The sequence below is a fragment of the Strix aluco genome, chromosome 5 (assembly GCF_031877795.1).
Source record: "Strix aluco isolate bStrAlu1 chromosome 5, bStrAlu1.hap1, whole genome shotgun sequence".
Classification (NCBI taxonomy): domain Eukaryota; kingdom Metazoa; phylum Chordata; class Aves; order Strigiformes; family Strigidae; genus Strix; species Strix aluco.
This window is the reverse complement of record NC_133935.1, coordinates 85,864,112-85,879,615: the sequence shown is the minus strand read 5'-3', so window position 1 is coordinate 85,879,615 and position 15,504 is coordinate 85,864,112. Positions and strand designations below refer to the sequence as shown.

General features: G+C 45.0%; 1 protein-coding gene across 1 annotated transcript in view; it reads left to right on the top strand.

The window, feature by feature from the left end:
* PLXNA4 (plexin A4) overlaps positions 1-14,534 on the top strand; it is a 429,072-nt gene extending 414,538 nt beyond the window's left edge. The window contains exons 30-31 of the mRNA XM_074828081.1: positions 6,511-6,661; positions 7,406-14,534. Coding sequence (XP_074684182.1) covers positions 6,511-6,661; positions 7,406-7,501 — 247 coding nt within the window. The 3' untranslated portion in view covers positions 7,502-14,534. The remainder of the gene's footprint in view (positions 1-6,510; positions 6,662-7,405) is intronic.
* The last annotated feature ends 970 nt before the right edge of the window (positions 14,535-15,504 follow it).

The window sequence follows — 15,504 nt, the reverse complement described above, 5'->3', positions numbered from 1 at the left end:
TCAATACGATGTTTCCCTACCAAAGCCTGGCATGGAGGCAGAGATGTGGGAGACTCAAAAGGGGCAGAGCACAAAAAAGCAGAAGCCAAAGAGTTTTTCCATTGCACACTGGTGCCCAAAATACCTGCAGTGCTGCAAGGAGAGGAACTGGTGCTTTTTTCTCATCCCTGAAGGGACTTGGTCTCCTTTTGGCTGCTTATTATGCATTAAAAATAGCCCCTGAAAGAAAAGCTGAAAGTCAAGGGAGGCGTTGCAAGTGTTCTTAACACCTTGAGAATCTTCCAGTGAAAACCATTCAAAATAGACTTGCCAGGTTCGGGACTAAAACACTTTTAAAGTGACCTGACCTGTGGGATTCAGCATTATAACATCTGCAGTGTATTATGTTAACCTGTGTACAAATACTACCTGGCCTAGATGTTGGTACCCAGGTCCTGGGTCCATGAATTCATCTATTTCCTTTTTCTGAACCAACTATGATTTGCATGGTGTCAGCCTTCAGATGTCAAGGTCTTAAGCTTGTTGGAAAATACTGTGGGAGTGTGTTTTGAGTACTCAAAATGGATAGTCTGTACCCATTCAAGATCTAACCTACATAATTTGTCAGCCTGTAGTTTCAGGACTCTCTAGTCAATAGATGGTCTCCTCTAGTGCAGTGCTTGTGACGTCTGTTGGCCACTTTGCAGCTAGCTTTAGAAAGAAAGACAAATTGGACTAGGTTAGTACAATAAAGATTATAAGCTGCATGCACCCTAACATTGTAAGTTATTGAGGTTTTAAACAGAAACACTGGGGTGACTCCAAGGTCTTTAAAAGAGAGCATCAAATGACAGGTGCAAATCCTGGCTCTACTTTAAAAAATGTAGTTTTATGTGTCTCCTTTTCTGCCAGAAAGAAGGCTCAAGATATAACATACCAAGGGTCACGTTAGAGGGGTGTTGTCAGTAGAGATAATAAAAACCTGTGCTGGAAGGGGCCTCAGGAGGTCAACCCAACCAGCTCCTGCCTCAGGGCAGGATCAGCTCTGTCTAAAGCCTTCCTGACAGATGCTTGTCTACCCCTTTGTTAAAGGCCTCCAACGACAGAGCCTCTGCTTTCCTCAGGCAATCCGTTCCTGTGCTTCGCTGTCCTTCCCATCAGAGTGTTTTCCCTGATGGCCAGCTAAAATCTCCCTGGCTGTAATTAAAGCCCATGCCACCTCATTGCATGCCCAGGGGCAGGGGGTACAGCCCATTCCCTCCCTCTCTGCTGCAGCTTTTGGTGCATCTGAAGACTGATCGCTTGTCTTTCTTCAATTTTAGTCTCAAAAAAACTCCTGATGTTTTCTCATCACAGTAACATGCTGTTCCTACATAGTGCAGTTTTCAGCAGGCGAGATGAAAATGTGTCTATACGCAGAGGGTACAGCCTCAGACCCACACATCTTCTGCACTGAGATGATACTTGGAGAGTTTCATCTCCCAGAGAAACTACCTGTGCACCAATTCACTCTTAAGCCATTGACTCAGTGCTGCCCACCCATTCTCTACCATTTATTCCAAGATGAAAAGCAGCAGGAAAAGCCATGCACATGCAAAATAAAATCATTGCTCTAGCTAGGGGATGCATATACAGACAGAATTGTTCCCTCAAGCTCTTCAAGGCAAATCTGTGGAAGAACTGACAGGTCTTCAGCTAACTCTGGGAGCCCTACCTTTTGCTTAGCTGTCATGCTATTATTGACAAAGTCCAATCAGTGTCCAACAGCCTGGCTTTGAACTTCTCTCCGAAATAGTATCAGCCTGGGCTAACAGAGTCTCGTGGCTGTCTGTAGCTGAATCAGCACAAACGCAAACTTTGCAGCTCAGATTCCTCACAGGGAACTAAAATTGCCATGCCGTGTCAACAGAAGAACTGGCAGCATGTCCGTGCCTTGCTTCACTTCATCCCATAAAAGAGCTGGTCACTAGGTCATTCCTAAGCTTTCCTTCAGCCCTTCTCTGCTGTAGCAGTCCCCCATATCCCTTCCACGCATCTCTTCCTCCTTCAGTGGTCTGGATACAGCCGGCTATTGCATAACCCTAATTATGTTATTGCTGTAATTGCGTCTGCCGTCTGCAGCACATGGATTCGTTACAAGCTTTTCATATGCTAAAATGATTATTAATGAGCGCAGTCCCAACCCAGCGACGGCACAACAACAGCCATGACAAAAAGATCTTTTGGAAGGCAATTAGCTCCATGCTAAGCTGCCTAAACTGCGGCCGCCGTGCTGGAAAATTTCAGACTGAAGAGGAAGCACTGGCAACACAGCTTTTTTCTTCTCTTTTGATGAGTTAATGAGTTACTGAGTGGCAGCAGGCACAGTCATTCTTGTGAAACAGCTCCACGAGGGAGCCTTTCCTGGTTGGTACCAAAGGCAAGAGCATTTACCCCTGACTAAACAGAGGGCAAGTTGTATTCCCAGGTCACTGTTGTATTGCTTTCCTTAGAAAAACAAAACAAAACAAGCAAAACAAAATAAAGACAACCCAGGGAAAGAGGAGGATGTGAAAGGAACAAGAACAATTATTTTTTGAGAATAAGAGGGAACACTACTATATACTGGTGCATTCAAAAATCCTTCGCCATGCAACAGTGGCAGTGGATGGTCTCATGGTGTCTCCTGTTCAAGCCAGGCTGGGGTGAGTTGCTGTGCTAATGATACCTATGAAGTCACCTCCTATGGTCTAGTAGTAATCCTCACATCCTCCATCTGAGTTGCTGATGTTCCTGAGTGATGGGTTTACCCAAATTTCTCCGGGGTTTTATTGCTTCTGAAGTCTAATGAACACATTTTCTGACACATCAGAGAATGAACAGCCTTGAGGTAAGAACTCAGGCTCCTCCTGTGATTCAGGGGAAACTCAAGCACATAAGGCAGGATCTTTTGATATGCATCTATGGATCTTCTGGAAACAACTGGGAGTACAGAGGAAGTAGCAAGTCTACAGCACCAGGCTAGCAAGTAGTGCACATCTGATGAAGTAGTCACCATTTTCCACTTTGGACTCTCTGTTTTGAGCCTTTGGAGACAGGCTAAGCTAGATTTGCTGCTTTGCTACCTTTCTGTCTCATTCAGAGGGAATCTGGCTTGTTCTTGTGTTCCCAACCTCCTGCTGGCTAATGCAGCCTCTGGAGCTGTGGACGTGTGAGTCAATGATCTGTCCATGTCTTAGGTGAGATCTGGTGGCCCTCAGCTTAAGGGTGCTCACAGGAGCAGCATGGTGAAAGAGCATCTCGCTCCCCCTGCATTGCCTCACAGTTCAGCTGCGGTGTAAGTGAGAGCTGTCAACTGCAGTGGCAAAGGGAAGCGGCGCACAAGCAGCCTCGCAAATGCCAGCAGTGAAAATGTAAGGACCTCTGGGGTTTGGTGACAGCGTCACAGTGGGTTTGAAGACATTAGGGGTATGCAAATGACAGAGAGGCCCTAAGTACCTCTGAGGATCTGGGCTCAGATAGAAGGTAAATAAAGACTCAGCAGGGATGTTGTCATCTCCCTGCTAGGATGCTTTAATATACACATTCATCATTTCTTTAGATAGTGCAGTGACGGCTTCATTAGAAACACTTCTGTATAAACAAGTCATTCGGCCATGGCAGAGTTCTGATGGAAGGATATTATATGTCTTCTCCGTGTACTAGCAGCCAGGTGTGATTATTGGTACACGCTTTTTTTTCCCCTTCTTTTTCTTTTACTTTTCCCATGAAACACACTTCCACAATATCTTGGTTTGTAGTCTTAATGGGAAATGACTGCTCAGGTGTGTGATGGCCAGGGAGCTGAGTCTGGGGGAGAGCAGGACATGGTGGTGGGCAATAGTCCATGAACCAGGAACACTAAGATCACAGCTTGAGAGTCTGTCATGGCTGGAGAGGCCTCCAAGCCCTGAAACTCAGATTTTTGCATCCTGTCCTTCGTTCCAGGGAGCTCTGTGTGCCGCTTTTCGTTGTTCAGATGAGTCATGGGAGTGTTAAGCTTCTGGGAAAATATCTCTGCAAGGCTGGAAAGGGACTGGAGAGCTTTCAGACCCTTGTGAGTCACAGACTCGGGAGAGAGTTGCTGGCAGGTGAAAGGGAGACAGGACAAACTTGGAGAAGCAGACGATACATGTGTCTGTGTTTCACTTTTTGGAAGCACTCTATCCCTACACCCACTATCCTGCCACCATGTGATGACTAGCTGAACCAGAGAGGAAAAGGAGCATTTCAACTGGTTGTTAGAGCCAGACTTGCAAATACAACAGAGTACTTCTGCTTTCCTCCACCGGCCTCATTTATTTTCGCTGTGATGTAATCCCCTTCACTTTTCATTTCACCCAGCAGGAGGGTGCCTATGCAATATTCATGAGGAGCTGGGCTCTTCTCCATGGGCTCATCTTATGCACCATAAATCAATGCATTTCACTGCATTGCAGGCTGTTTTTCTTCACAAGTCTATGAACTCGGTTGGTTGCACATGGACGGAGTTTTATTCGGGAGCCAAGGCACACCTTACTTTTTGGCCATAGGACTCTTTGTTTCTCAGCAGTGTGCTCTGGCTCTGAGGAGCCTGCAATAGCACTGTCATGGGTGCCACCAGTTCCTGACGCTTTCTCTTGTCAGAAGTCCATGCAGCACAAGTCTGATTTTGTCCAGCTGCTGCTGCTGAGACCTGTTTGAGTTTTTCTGGGAGTGGCAAAGTTCTAGAAATATTTATTCATCCTGCTCACCATCTTAGATTGGAGGCGGTTCTGCAGGACAGATCCTCACAGGATTTCGAGGTGCCTGCTTTACTTGTTCATAGACGACTCTTAAGGTCCCCTTGGGGATTGAGGGTTAGGCAGAGTGTAAAGCAAAATCAAGCCCAGACCACTCATCAGTGGAGTACTGGGAGTGGGCAAATTTAGACCATGGTACTGAGTTAGACTAGGATTTTTGGCTGATCCTAAGCCCACAGTACAAGATGCTAGGACTCCATGTTTTTCTGCATACTGGAAGTTGTAGTAAGGTTAATGAGGTTTACATGAGTTTTTATGATGAACCAGGGTCTAGCTCTGGAAGCAGTCAGGCTAGAAGACTGTGCACAGAGCCGGGAGAAGGACCTCTGCCTCCTATGTCTTTCTCTTCAAAGGGTTACATCAACCCCGCTCTGCAAAACCAGGATAGCAACTGAGACCAACCCATTGCAATAAATCAGGGATGGAAGTGCTGGGCACAAACCCAGACTGAGCAAAACTGGAGTCTTCTGGTGTGGAGGGGTTTCCTCTCAGTGCTCTTGCACCATGCTGTCTTTCGTAGAAGACTTCAGCAGCTGCTTGTCCCGCTCTGTCATAGGGAGTATTTTCCCACTTGTCTGTCTGAAGGATCCTTATCATACAGCACTTCAGTGTCCAATTTCTCTGCAGTAGAAAACAGCCTCCATCTCAGCAGGTGTCTCAACGCTGTTTACAGGACACCTGTCAGCTCTTTTGGTTCCCCGTCCCCTCTGCCTCCTAATTATAAAATTGTGGATTGCTGCAGCTATGGGCTTTTTTTCTTTTTTTTTTTTTTTTCCTTGTGCACAAAATGTCAAATTGCAGAAATTAAAAATGTAAATGATGGCGTCTAATTAGCCAGTTGACAGCAGAGCACAGCTGCGAGTGACAGTGACTGATTACCTTCCGCAAACCTTGTCCTCCAAGACCTGCCTTACCCAGGGGACGAAGGACATTGAAAATAGCAACTTCCTTAAAGAGACACTGCTCTGCCGATGAAGCCTTGTGGGCAGTTGTTCTGCAGGGTCCATATCCTATGGATAAAGCCCCAGTCCTCTTTAGCTCAAGGGGAATAATGTTGACTCCTGAGGAAATTAGGTTTTCCCCAGTCAGACTGGGGATGGGAGTGTTGAAGCCTGTTGCCACAAACTATAGGGCATTATAAACTATTAAACATTGAACAAATACAAACTATTAAAATATAGGGCAAAGGGTAAATGCTGAGCAACAGAGGAGTTGCTGGAATCGACTGGATTCAGTGCAGGAGGTGGATGATGTTAGCAATGGATACAGATCTGTTAGTGTGAATGGCGCAAGCAAGCATGAAAGGGTGTTTTTTTGTCTATGGGAGTAAAATCCTGAGGGCTCAGTGGGCAGCAAGATCAGTTGGACTTCTCTGTGGGACTAGAGGCAGGGCTCAAAGCCCTTGAAGACCTGGCAAATGAATCCAGCATCAATAGGTACTGCTTACTTCTTTGATGGCAAGGAGAAAGTTTACAGGATGCTCTTTGGGACTTCAGTCTTAGAATAAGTTTGAGTGAATGCAACACACAGCTGGTGTTCAGGAATGGTGCTTCAGTAAATTCTACTTTGGCTGGATCATCTCCCTTGATCTAAAAGAATAGCAGGTATATCATTGATGCACCAGAAGAGCCCGAGTGTGCTAAGTGTGTTCTTTCTCCTTATTGTTGGTGGCTTTCATCTCCTGACTCTGTGCTCTCTCCCCTCAAGAAACACCTATATTTATCTCTTTCAGGTACTATTCAGACATTGCCAAAATGCCAGCAATCAGTGACCAGGACATGAACGCATACTTGGCTGAGCAGTCTCGCATGCATATGAACGAGTTCAACACTATGAGTGCGCTCTCAGAGATATACTCCTACGTTGGCAAGTACAGTGAGGAGGTAAGAGCCTTGGATGGGGAAAAGCAGTTGCAGGACCGTGGGACAGCCCACCCATTCCCAGGGCCCAGCATGTGTCACAGATAACTATCTTCATCTTGGCTAGGGGGATGATGGATTTAAGGAATGAAAAGCAAGGCCTGGGGTCTGGAAAGGGAAAGTCTGGGATTATTGGTCTCCTAAGTACTCTTCCATCCAGATCCCTGCTATTTTTTTCTCCTCTTATTGGTCAATCAGATCTAGCTGGCTTGCACTAGTTGATGGTCAGATGTTAGCTTGCTACAGAGGAGCCCTGCATGAGCTCTGCATCACATGTGGCTAAAAGTCATTTAAGCATGTGTGCCCAGTGCCATTACAGATACCCTAAAGCACCCAAGAATGGTCCAGCAAGCATGACACAGGACTTAAAGATAACCAGCATGGTTCTGTGTGTTGAAAACCAGGTGAGACCCCTTAGGACATCTCAAGTGGCATAGCAAGGTAATGAATAAAGCTACTAAATAACTGATCTCCAAGAATCTATCTGATTGGTTGCAATCTAGAGGCCTGCATTTAGTCACATCAACCCCAAACTGCCTGCCTAGTTCCATGGTGGCTGACTGACCTGCTTTGCATGAATTAAACTAAACCTGGGACTTACAGTAGAGAAAGTTAACCCTCGTCTGCTGCTATAAGATGCTGGACACGGTCTTTTGGGGCACAAAAAATATTAAAATCCCTATCCCTTCTTTCTCTCTCCTTTTCCAGATTCTCGGAGCCCTTGATCAAGATGACCAGGCTGGGAAACAGAAACTTGCCTACAAACTTGAACAAGTCATAACCCTCATGAGCATAGACAGCTGAGAACTGTCCTGCCAGGGACACCCTGGGAGGGATAAACCAAGTCGTGCCTCACTCAAGATCATCATCTTTACCAAGTGCAAGTTTTGATCGGCTGTAAGCAGAGTCACCTGAACAGCGCTCCTCTCTCTCTCTCTCTCTCTCTCTTTCTCTCTCTCTCTCCCTTCTCTTTCAAAATCTATGGACAAAATGACAAAGCCCCAGGGGTTAAAAGAAAAGACTGCAGAGGAATCTTGGCTCTGGGGACATCAAGACTTTCAGGTGGAGCTCTCCTTTTCACAGCTTCCCCTCTGCCTTTGCCCTAGAGAAAAACTATTACACACAAAACAAACCCCACAAACCCTCCCCTCACATCACATCATCACTCTGCAGATGGGAAATTGGGAGGTAACTTCTGTCATGCTGCTTTAACTGCCCTCCAAGGGCTGTAGCCTCTGGAGCGGACATGAAAATGAACTCAGTATTACTAAAAGTCTCCCCAAAGGGAAGGCAGCCTGCCTTGCAGGGATCCTGGAGGGCAGGAGCAAATCGAGATCCTCTCCTGCAGAGCCATTGCAACTCTATCTCTTGATAGTGACCCACTGGGAGAGGAACCCTAAGGCTCCCCCAAAAATGCCACAGCTCCGTCCAGAGTGAGACCATTGTGGCTCTTATCTGCCTGGGCAAACAGCGGTGTAGCTGCTCTCTTGGGGCAGGGGAAGAAGGGTCAAGAGGGGAGGATGAGACCAACACTCCCCTGCCCATGTGTTTCATATGGTTATTCTTATTTTTCAAAGAGACCTGTGTCCCCCTCCGTCTTTCCCATTGTGTCCTGTTGGTCGTAGCACTGCAGCAAAAATGCTCTCTCTGCTCAGTGGCATCACGTTGGTGGTGGTTCTGTTCCTTCTGGCAATGGACAGCACAGCATCTCCCTCATTCCCACCTCAGCTTGGAAAGCAAGAGCCACATGTCTCATTTTGTTCCAGGCAAGGAGCTCGGCCTCAAAAAACAACCAGAGGGATTTTTTTCAAAGCTGTTAGTTGTTTCCATGTTGTTTCCTCAACTGGAACAAAGCTATTGTTTCATCATGGTGGAATATCAGAAGGATATTGAAGGGCTTGCCATGAAGCAAGGTGGTGCATAGGACTGATGGTAAAACCTTCCTTCAAAGCCACTCCTAAGAGGAATTGTCACCACACATTTTGGAAGGAAATCTTGGAGGAAATCCAAATGAAACACTGCAAAATATTCTTCTACCTAGATAGCCCCAGCCGAACTGCATGTCTTCTGGAGGTCTCTGAACCACTGTAAGCTCATCTGCCTTTTGGTGCCAGCTCCTGGCCTTTCCTCTTCTCCATTTCTGGAACCAACAGGCCATGCTGAAGGCACAGTTGCTGTCTGGGAAGGATTTGCTATCTCTTTGCACTTCCTAGCCCTTCAGAGATCACTGTCACAACAGGACAATTGTGGGTGATTACCCTGTCCTATCCTCTGCTCAGCTCCTCCAAAACAACATCTCAACCTGTTTCATGGCCAACCAAAGAGGAGTGAGCTCCTGTGTCTCTTCTGCATTTGGTTATTCTGTTCATACAGCTGCCAGCCTGGATAACACCATGGTTCAGCGTAGTGGGAGACCCTCAGGGTCTAGCGAACCTAGCAGCCTGTATGCCATGGAGGCAAGAGCTGTGTCTGCATTCATCTCACCAGAAATGAACAGAGCTTACTAGCAGATGGAGGAGTGGCTTGATGCCACGGAGAATCAGCCCACATTCATCTCACACCACCCTCAGCGCTGCAGCCTGGATCTACTTTGCACCTGGAGGGAGGAAGGGGTAAAGACAGGGTGTGTAAATTGATTACAGAATGAGTGCATTTGATTTTATTCATGCCTCTTGCTAACAAACCAGAACCTCTTCAGAGTGATGGATCATGAGTGCATCTAATGGGGGATGTGGTGCAAACAGGAGTTAGTCAGCAAGCGGGTTTCATTCAGCCAAGCAGATACACATGTAGGCAAGTCTTTCTAAAACCATTTAAAGAACAGCAGTCCAAAACTGGATGTGTCTGTGGGGAGAATATCACAAGATTCATATTGAAACAGCAAACTTAGGGACACGTCTTGGTTTTAAAACCCCAGACATTTCTCTCTTGATTATAATTATTATTATTTTGTGCGTGCGTGTGTGTGTGTGTGTGTGTGTGTATCTGTGTGCGCGTGTGTGTTATTTCCTTTTAATTTTGCTTGCTTTCTGTTTGATTGCTGAGCTGATGGACTCATCATGCACCTTATGGACATCTCAGCATTTTTAAGAGGCCTGCGCATTGGGGGTGGTTTGGGTTTGGTTGGTTCTGCCATGGTTTTGTTGATCCATTTAGTAATGTCGGCGCATGTTCCAGATCCATTGATTATGGCTGTGAAAGTGGGGTGGAAGTCCCACCAGAGCCAGTGGTAAGAAAATTACAACAACAACACAAACACAATATTTTTTATAAGTACATAAAAAAGGAAAATTAAAAAAAAAAAAAAAAAAAAAAGGAAGAAACCAAAGGTTTTGACAAACAAAGTGCCACAAAAGAAAAATATGGACCCTATTGTCATGCCTTGTACTCACAGCTGGATGGTAGGAGTCTAAGGACAAATAGCTGGCTTGGAGGGAAGTGGTTATGAGTGATGGGCTATACTGCCTGGACATGCGCACATGAAAGGAAGAAGAAGCTGTTTTTTTAAAAAAAAAAAGTATCAAAGTGAACTGGTGTAATCCTGCACTGTTACTGAAGTCAGACGAACACCACAGGGGAAGTTTGAGACTCACCCTGTTTCTTTTTGATGTTTTCAGGTCTGTGCTTTTGTTTCATTATGGTTGTTTACCATTGTTATTATTTTATTTCTTCTTGTCGGTACGGCATTTTTCATCTGTAATATATATATATATTTTCAAGAAAAACTTGAACACCTCAGAGACACTGAGAATGAAACACTTAAGGGAAATGGGAAGTGCCATGAGATTGGTGTCTTAACCCTTCCCAAGTTCCCATTTAGGCATTTCCGTTTTTCCTCCACCCTCTTCTTTCCCCCATCCCCAGGATTTGAAAGAAAATCTGTATTTTGCTTATCTTTCATCTCCTCCTTGTTTTTCTTCTTGTTTTTCTTTATCTGGTGTTTGATCTGGTTTAGGTTTTCATTTGGAAAATGTGCCAGAATCGTGATGTAAATGCGTGGGCTTCCTCCCCTGTCCCCTTCAGTGCCCTCCCCATTTCCAACCACTGTCCCAGCATCCCCCAGTCTATGAGAGGTCTTGGCATCTTTCTTCCCAGCCTCACCTGTTGAGCTAACTATTTTTTAAGTGCATGTAAAATACAACTAAAAACAAAGACACAAACAGAAGAATGAGCCCTACTACAACATGGATGAGTTATTTTCCTCTTCCTTTGATTTGTTTCCCCCCACCTCTCTTTCCACACTTGACTAAAAATGCCCAATAGACAGTATTCCACACTGTTTTTCAAGCCACATGGAGACAACTGGAGCCAAAGTCCCTAGAAATCAATGGACAAGCTCCTAATATCCAGAATAGGCCAGATGATTGGCTGATCTTTATGGGTATTTCTCAAACACTGCAGTCATGACAATGAATGCTGACACTTGCAGCACCATCATCAATGGGGAAAGGGAACTCATGAAGACTCTCTGTGGTCCTACTGAGAGAGCTAAGATTATTTCTTCACCGCAGAGTTTGCTCTGGGACTTCGCAGCTGGGTTAGAGAAACAAAAGGTGAACAGTGCCTCTGCAAACATATCTTGTCCTCCCTGTGAGTGTGCCCACCTAACAGTGACACAGTGAGCTGAGACATATCCATCATGTCATGTGCTTTTGCAGACTGAGCCTTCCAGTAAACACTCTTGTGGGAAAAGTTGCATGTTATCTGGAAGATGGTGCTAGAGATTGGATCATTCGAACAGACAGCACGAGAGAACTACCGAAAAGGAGAAATACAGCCACCCAAGGGCACCTTCCTCTCCCAACATGCCCTAGTCCTTCTCTTCCCACTCTTCATTCTGTCCTGAACATATCTGAAGGTTTGGTCCAACCCAGCATACACCAGCCTCACTCTGTTAGGTAAGAGGGCTATGCTAACTTTCTCATCTGTAGTTTTACCACTGCAGTTGTCTTATCACACCTCTTTGACACTGGAGACCATAAAAAATCATTATGACATGAGGAAAATTTACCAGCAGAATTTTAGTTGGCATTTGTTTTAACGGAAGAGCAATTATGAAAGTTTCCAGATCTTGTGCATTAGCCCACAGGAAGGTGTTTACCGTGAAGGGAGAGAGACCAAATAAATCACATAATTGTCATCATTATTTTTAATAATGCAATTGAAAACTGATAAATAGAGTTTTAAGAGTCCAGTGGCCAGTCTCACAAGACTACATATCCCTTCCACATTTCCTAAAATCCAGGATTCCTATGATGTAACAACCCAACCACAAAACAGTTAATATCAAGAGGAAATTGTTTAAAAGTAAGCCAAACCACAAAATGTGTATCTGTCCTTCCTCAAGGCTTTAGTCAAGTGCTTTGAAAGGAGACGCTATTATGTGGAAGACTCTTCCAAAGGAAGATTGGAAACCTGGAAGGACTGAGTCCCAGGGCTCCTCTTAGCGGGGCCTACATTTGTGTCTCCACAAAGGACTCTTAAGTCCAAGGACCGTCTCACACCAAAAAGAAAAGTCTGGGTTGCTGGAGATGACCAGCACTACTCTCTCACATCACCAAGCATCAATAAAACAAGTCATGCTTCACCCTTCCCAGCAGCCTGTAGAAGAATTACTCATGAAGCAGATTCATCTGATAGTGTGGAGCATTGTCATTGTAGGTAGCTTGGCACTGTAAAAGAAATGAGAGAGAGGAAGAAAACTGGTTCTGCCTTGAAAACTCCTGGGGAAAGCTCTAGTGTGTAAGAAAGAGCTTTGTTCATTCATAGAAATCTGATGCTTCCTAGGGTGGCCTTTGCCGATGTGGGAAGATGCCGTGACCAGATAAGCACTTTGATGGAACCCCGTCAGTCCCAACAAGGTGGGTTTTGTCCCTTTCTACTTCCTGGTTCAGCATTTAGCTAGAGAAGCCAGACAGAGGGCACTGTACAGAAATGTGCATTGTGGTCCCACCAGGTTTGTGTTGGGTTTGGGGATCTCACCAAAAATTGCATCCAGGAACCCAGTTTGCATATCTCCCACTCTTGAATGAGGAAATCAGTATAAAAATCCACCTCTTGAATCAGTGTTGTTGTTTAAAACTTCTCTGAGCCTCTGATAACCTCCTTTCCTGGGATGACCGGGGAGCCCAGGAGTGGATCTCTTTCTCCAAACTAGGGAGCAATGTTCATTTACAGGATTATAGTAGACTGTGTTTCTATGTTGACATATGCCTCACCATGACAGTTGTTGGGTAGAGAAGTATTGGCATAGCCTCAGTGATGCCAGGATGATTTACTCTGTGCATCTCATGAGCAGTAAAATAGTTGTTCTCCAGAGCAAGTGGGGGTGTTGGGATGTCCTAGCTCTTGCCAGCCAAACTTGGTATAGAGCAGGCAACTGATGAAGCAAGTGAACCTCAACATCATGGTGTGAACCTCAGCCTCCTGGCCATTCACAGCCTGAGTTTTTCTGCTTTGCACTCAGTGCTGTTCCCATTTCAGAGCATCATTTGGTCCATGGAGTCCTGCAGTTTTCCCTCACCTCTGCCACTGTGCAATGCCCCTTCTTACAAAAAAGGTTGTGTTGTCTTACAGGGGATAACAGTTTTGCAGAGAATGGTTTGAAAACAGAGCTTGTCAACCATGTTTTATTTGAGATGGCTCAGTTCATTACATTGTTAGAGAAGCACCCAAGGGAACACAGGCTTACAGCAACAAATTAATTTGTAGAAAGATGTCAAAAAAAAAAAAAAAAATTTACACTTGGAAAAAATAAAACCACCAAAAAAAACCCCAGCGAGGATATAAAGCTGCTTAGTCTAATCAAACTGTCATGTGTGTGATTTCTGTTGTTGTCGTTGTTGTTGTTTGTTCATTGGCGCTTCTTTTTGTGTTAATCTTCTGTTCTAAAAACGGAGAGTTTACCTCAAGAAATTCTTTCTGCTTGGAAACAGATCACCTCAAAGATACTCGCAGCAGAGAGCAGTGTGAAGGGAAGCTCAGCAAAGCAAACTTGGGTGTGGAAAAACGGGGAAAACCAGGACATTTAGGCTCTTTCAGCATTCCCTTCTCTTGCTAGTGTGATTTGGTGTGGCTACTTGACTCTGAAGGGAGCATTTCACAGTAGGAGAGTTTACTGTTTACTTTCAGATAGACTGAGGCACAAGAGCCAGTTGAAGAAATCAAGGCACATGTCCAAGCTTGCAGTCCTTTCTGAAGTATATTAAGAGAAACTTGGTGTTTTTTAAAAATTCTATGCTGCTCTTTCTCCAGTCCCTGGAGAAAACCCACTTTCCATCCCGGAGTGGGGTAAGGAAGCAGAGAGATTAGGTGCTAGCTAAATGCTCCCGTTGTTTTCCCCAAGGAATCAAGATGAGAGGCAACTGGATTATTTAATGTCACAAGACAGACCCTTCCTAGTGTCTGACCCTGTGTCTTGGACATACACATGAGCCCAGAAGTCTCATTCTCTGTTTTGCTAAAGGTTCCATCTTAAATACAAAAATCAATGTAAAGACATATCCTTTCACTACAGTGTTACTAACAGCCTCAAAGAGATGTCAAGACAGCATTAGAAAGGAGGTTGGGATCCTTTTTCTTAGGTTGTTGTTGTTGTTGGTTTGATTTTCTTTTGAATTGATCCTAGTTAAAAAATAAATAAAATCTATACTATTTAAATTGGAATCCCGTTGTTACTTGGTAAAGGCAAAGCTTCTGTACCTTTGTTATAATTAATTGTATACCTGTGTATGTAAATATAAGGCATTCCTATTTTGCAGTCCAGAACAAAAAGAAAAAAAACCTATTTGTAATATAGAATAAAGTTTATTAAAAAAAAATAAAGAAATAAAAATGCCCCAGGCTGTGATTGTTACTTCCTGTGGCCAAACGGAGCCAGAGAGAGGGAATTCAGGTGAAGGGGAGGTATGAGACTGGAGACCATGTAATTACTCAAAGCAAGTCCACTTCACATCTGCACCATACGAGCCCTTTCCCGAGTTCAGGCTCTCCCACCATCCACAACACATGCTCTAGAATTTCCTTAGTCCTCCAGAAGGTCAGCACACATTGATGTTTTGGGCTTGGCTTCACACTCATGTCCATTGGCTGGGCTGGTGAAATGTGGTGGGAAGTGGATCTCAGCTGGGCAGAGCCCAGCTACTTGTACAGAGGGCAAAGACTTGGACATCAGCACGCTTATGTCAACAAATGACTCTGAAAATCTTTCTTCCACCAATCCACACCTTCCTTCTTTCCTGCCTTCCTGTCTTCCTGCCCTCATCCCTCCCTCCCTCCCTCCCTCCCTCCCTCCCTCCCTCCCTCCCTCCCTGCCTTCCTGCCTTCCCACCTGTCTTCTTTCTCTCTCTTTTTTTTGTCCTCTCTCTCTTTCTCTCTTCCTTCCTTTCCCTCTTCCACAAAACCACATTTATTGTATTGCTTGAAATTTGGAGAGGTGGGATCCAGACAGGTTATTCCTTTCCATCTGCCTTTGGGGTGTCATTAGTTGTACGTTTTGAAGATGATTGGCAAGCTCATGAATTCAGGGATGCTATTAAAGGAACCATATCCCATCGTTCTTTAAAGGAAAGTCCTCAGTGGGAGACAGCCTCTGACTTCTTGGCCATTACATTAGAGTGGTAATCATCACCTGAAAGAGTCATAGGTAGTCTTAGGTGAACAAGCAAACACCCCAGCCTACTTGCTTCTCTGCCCCCAGGATGTCATGCCAGGCCTGAGGCTGCTGCTGGGGCCAGCCTTGCTTGTAGGTTGGCCATACAAATAAAGAGAAATCATCCATCCTCAGCGTCTATATCTTTGGCTGGAGG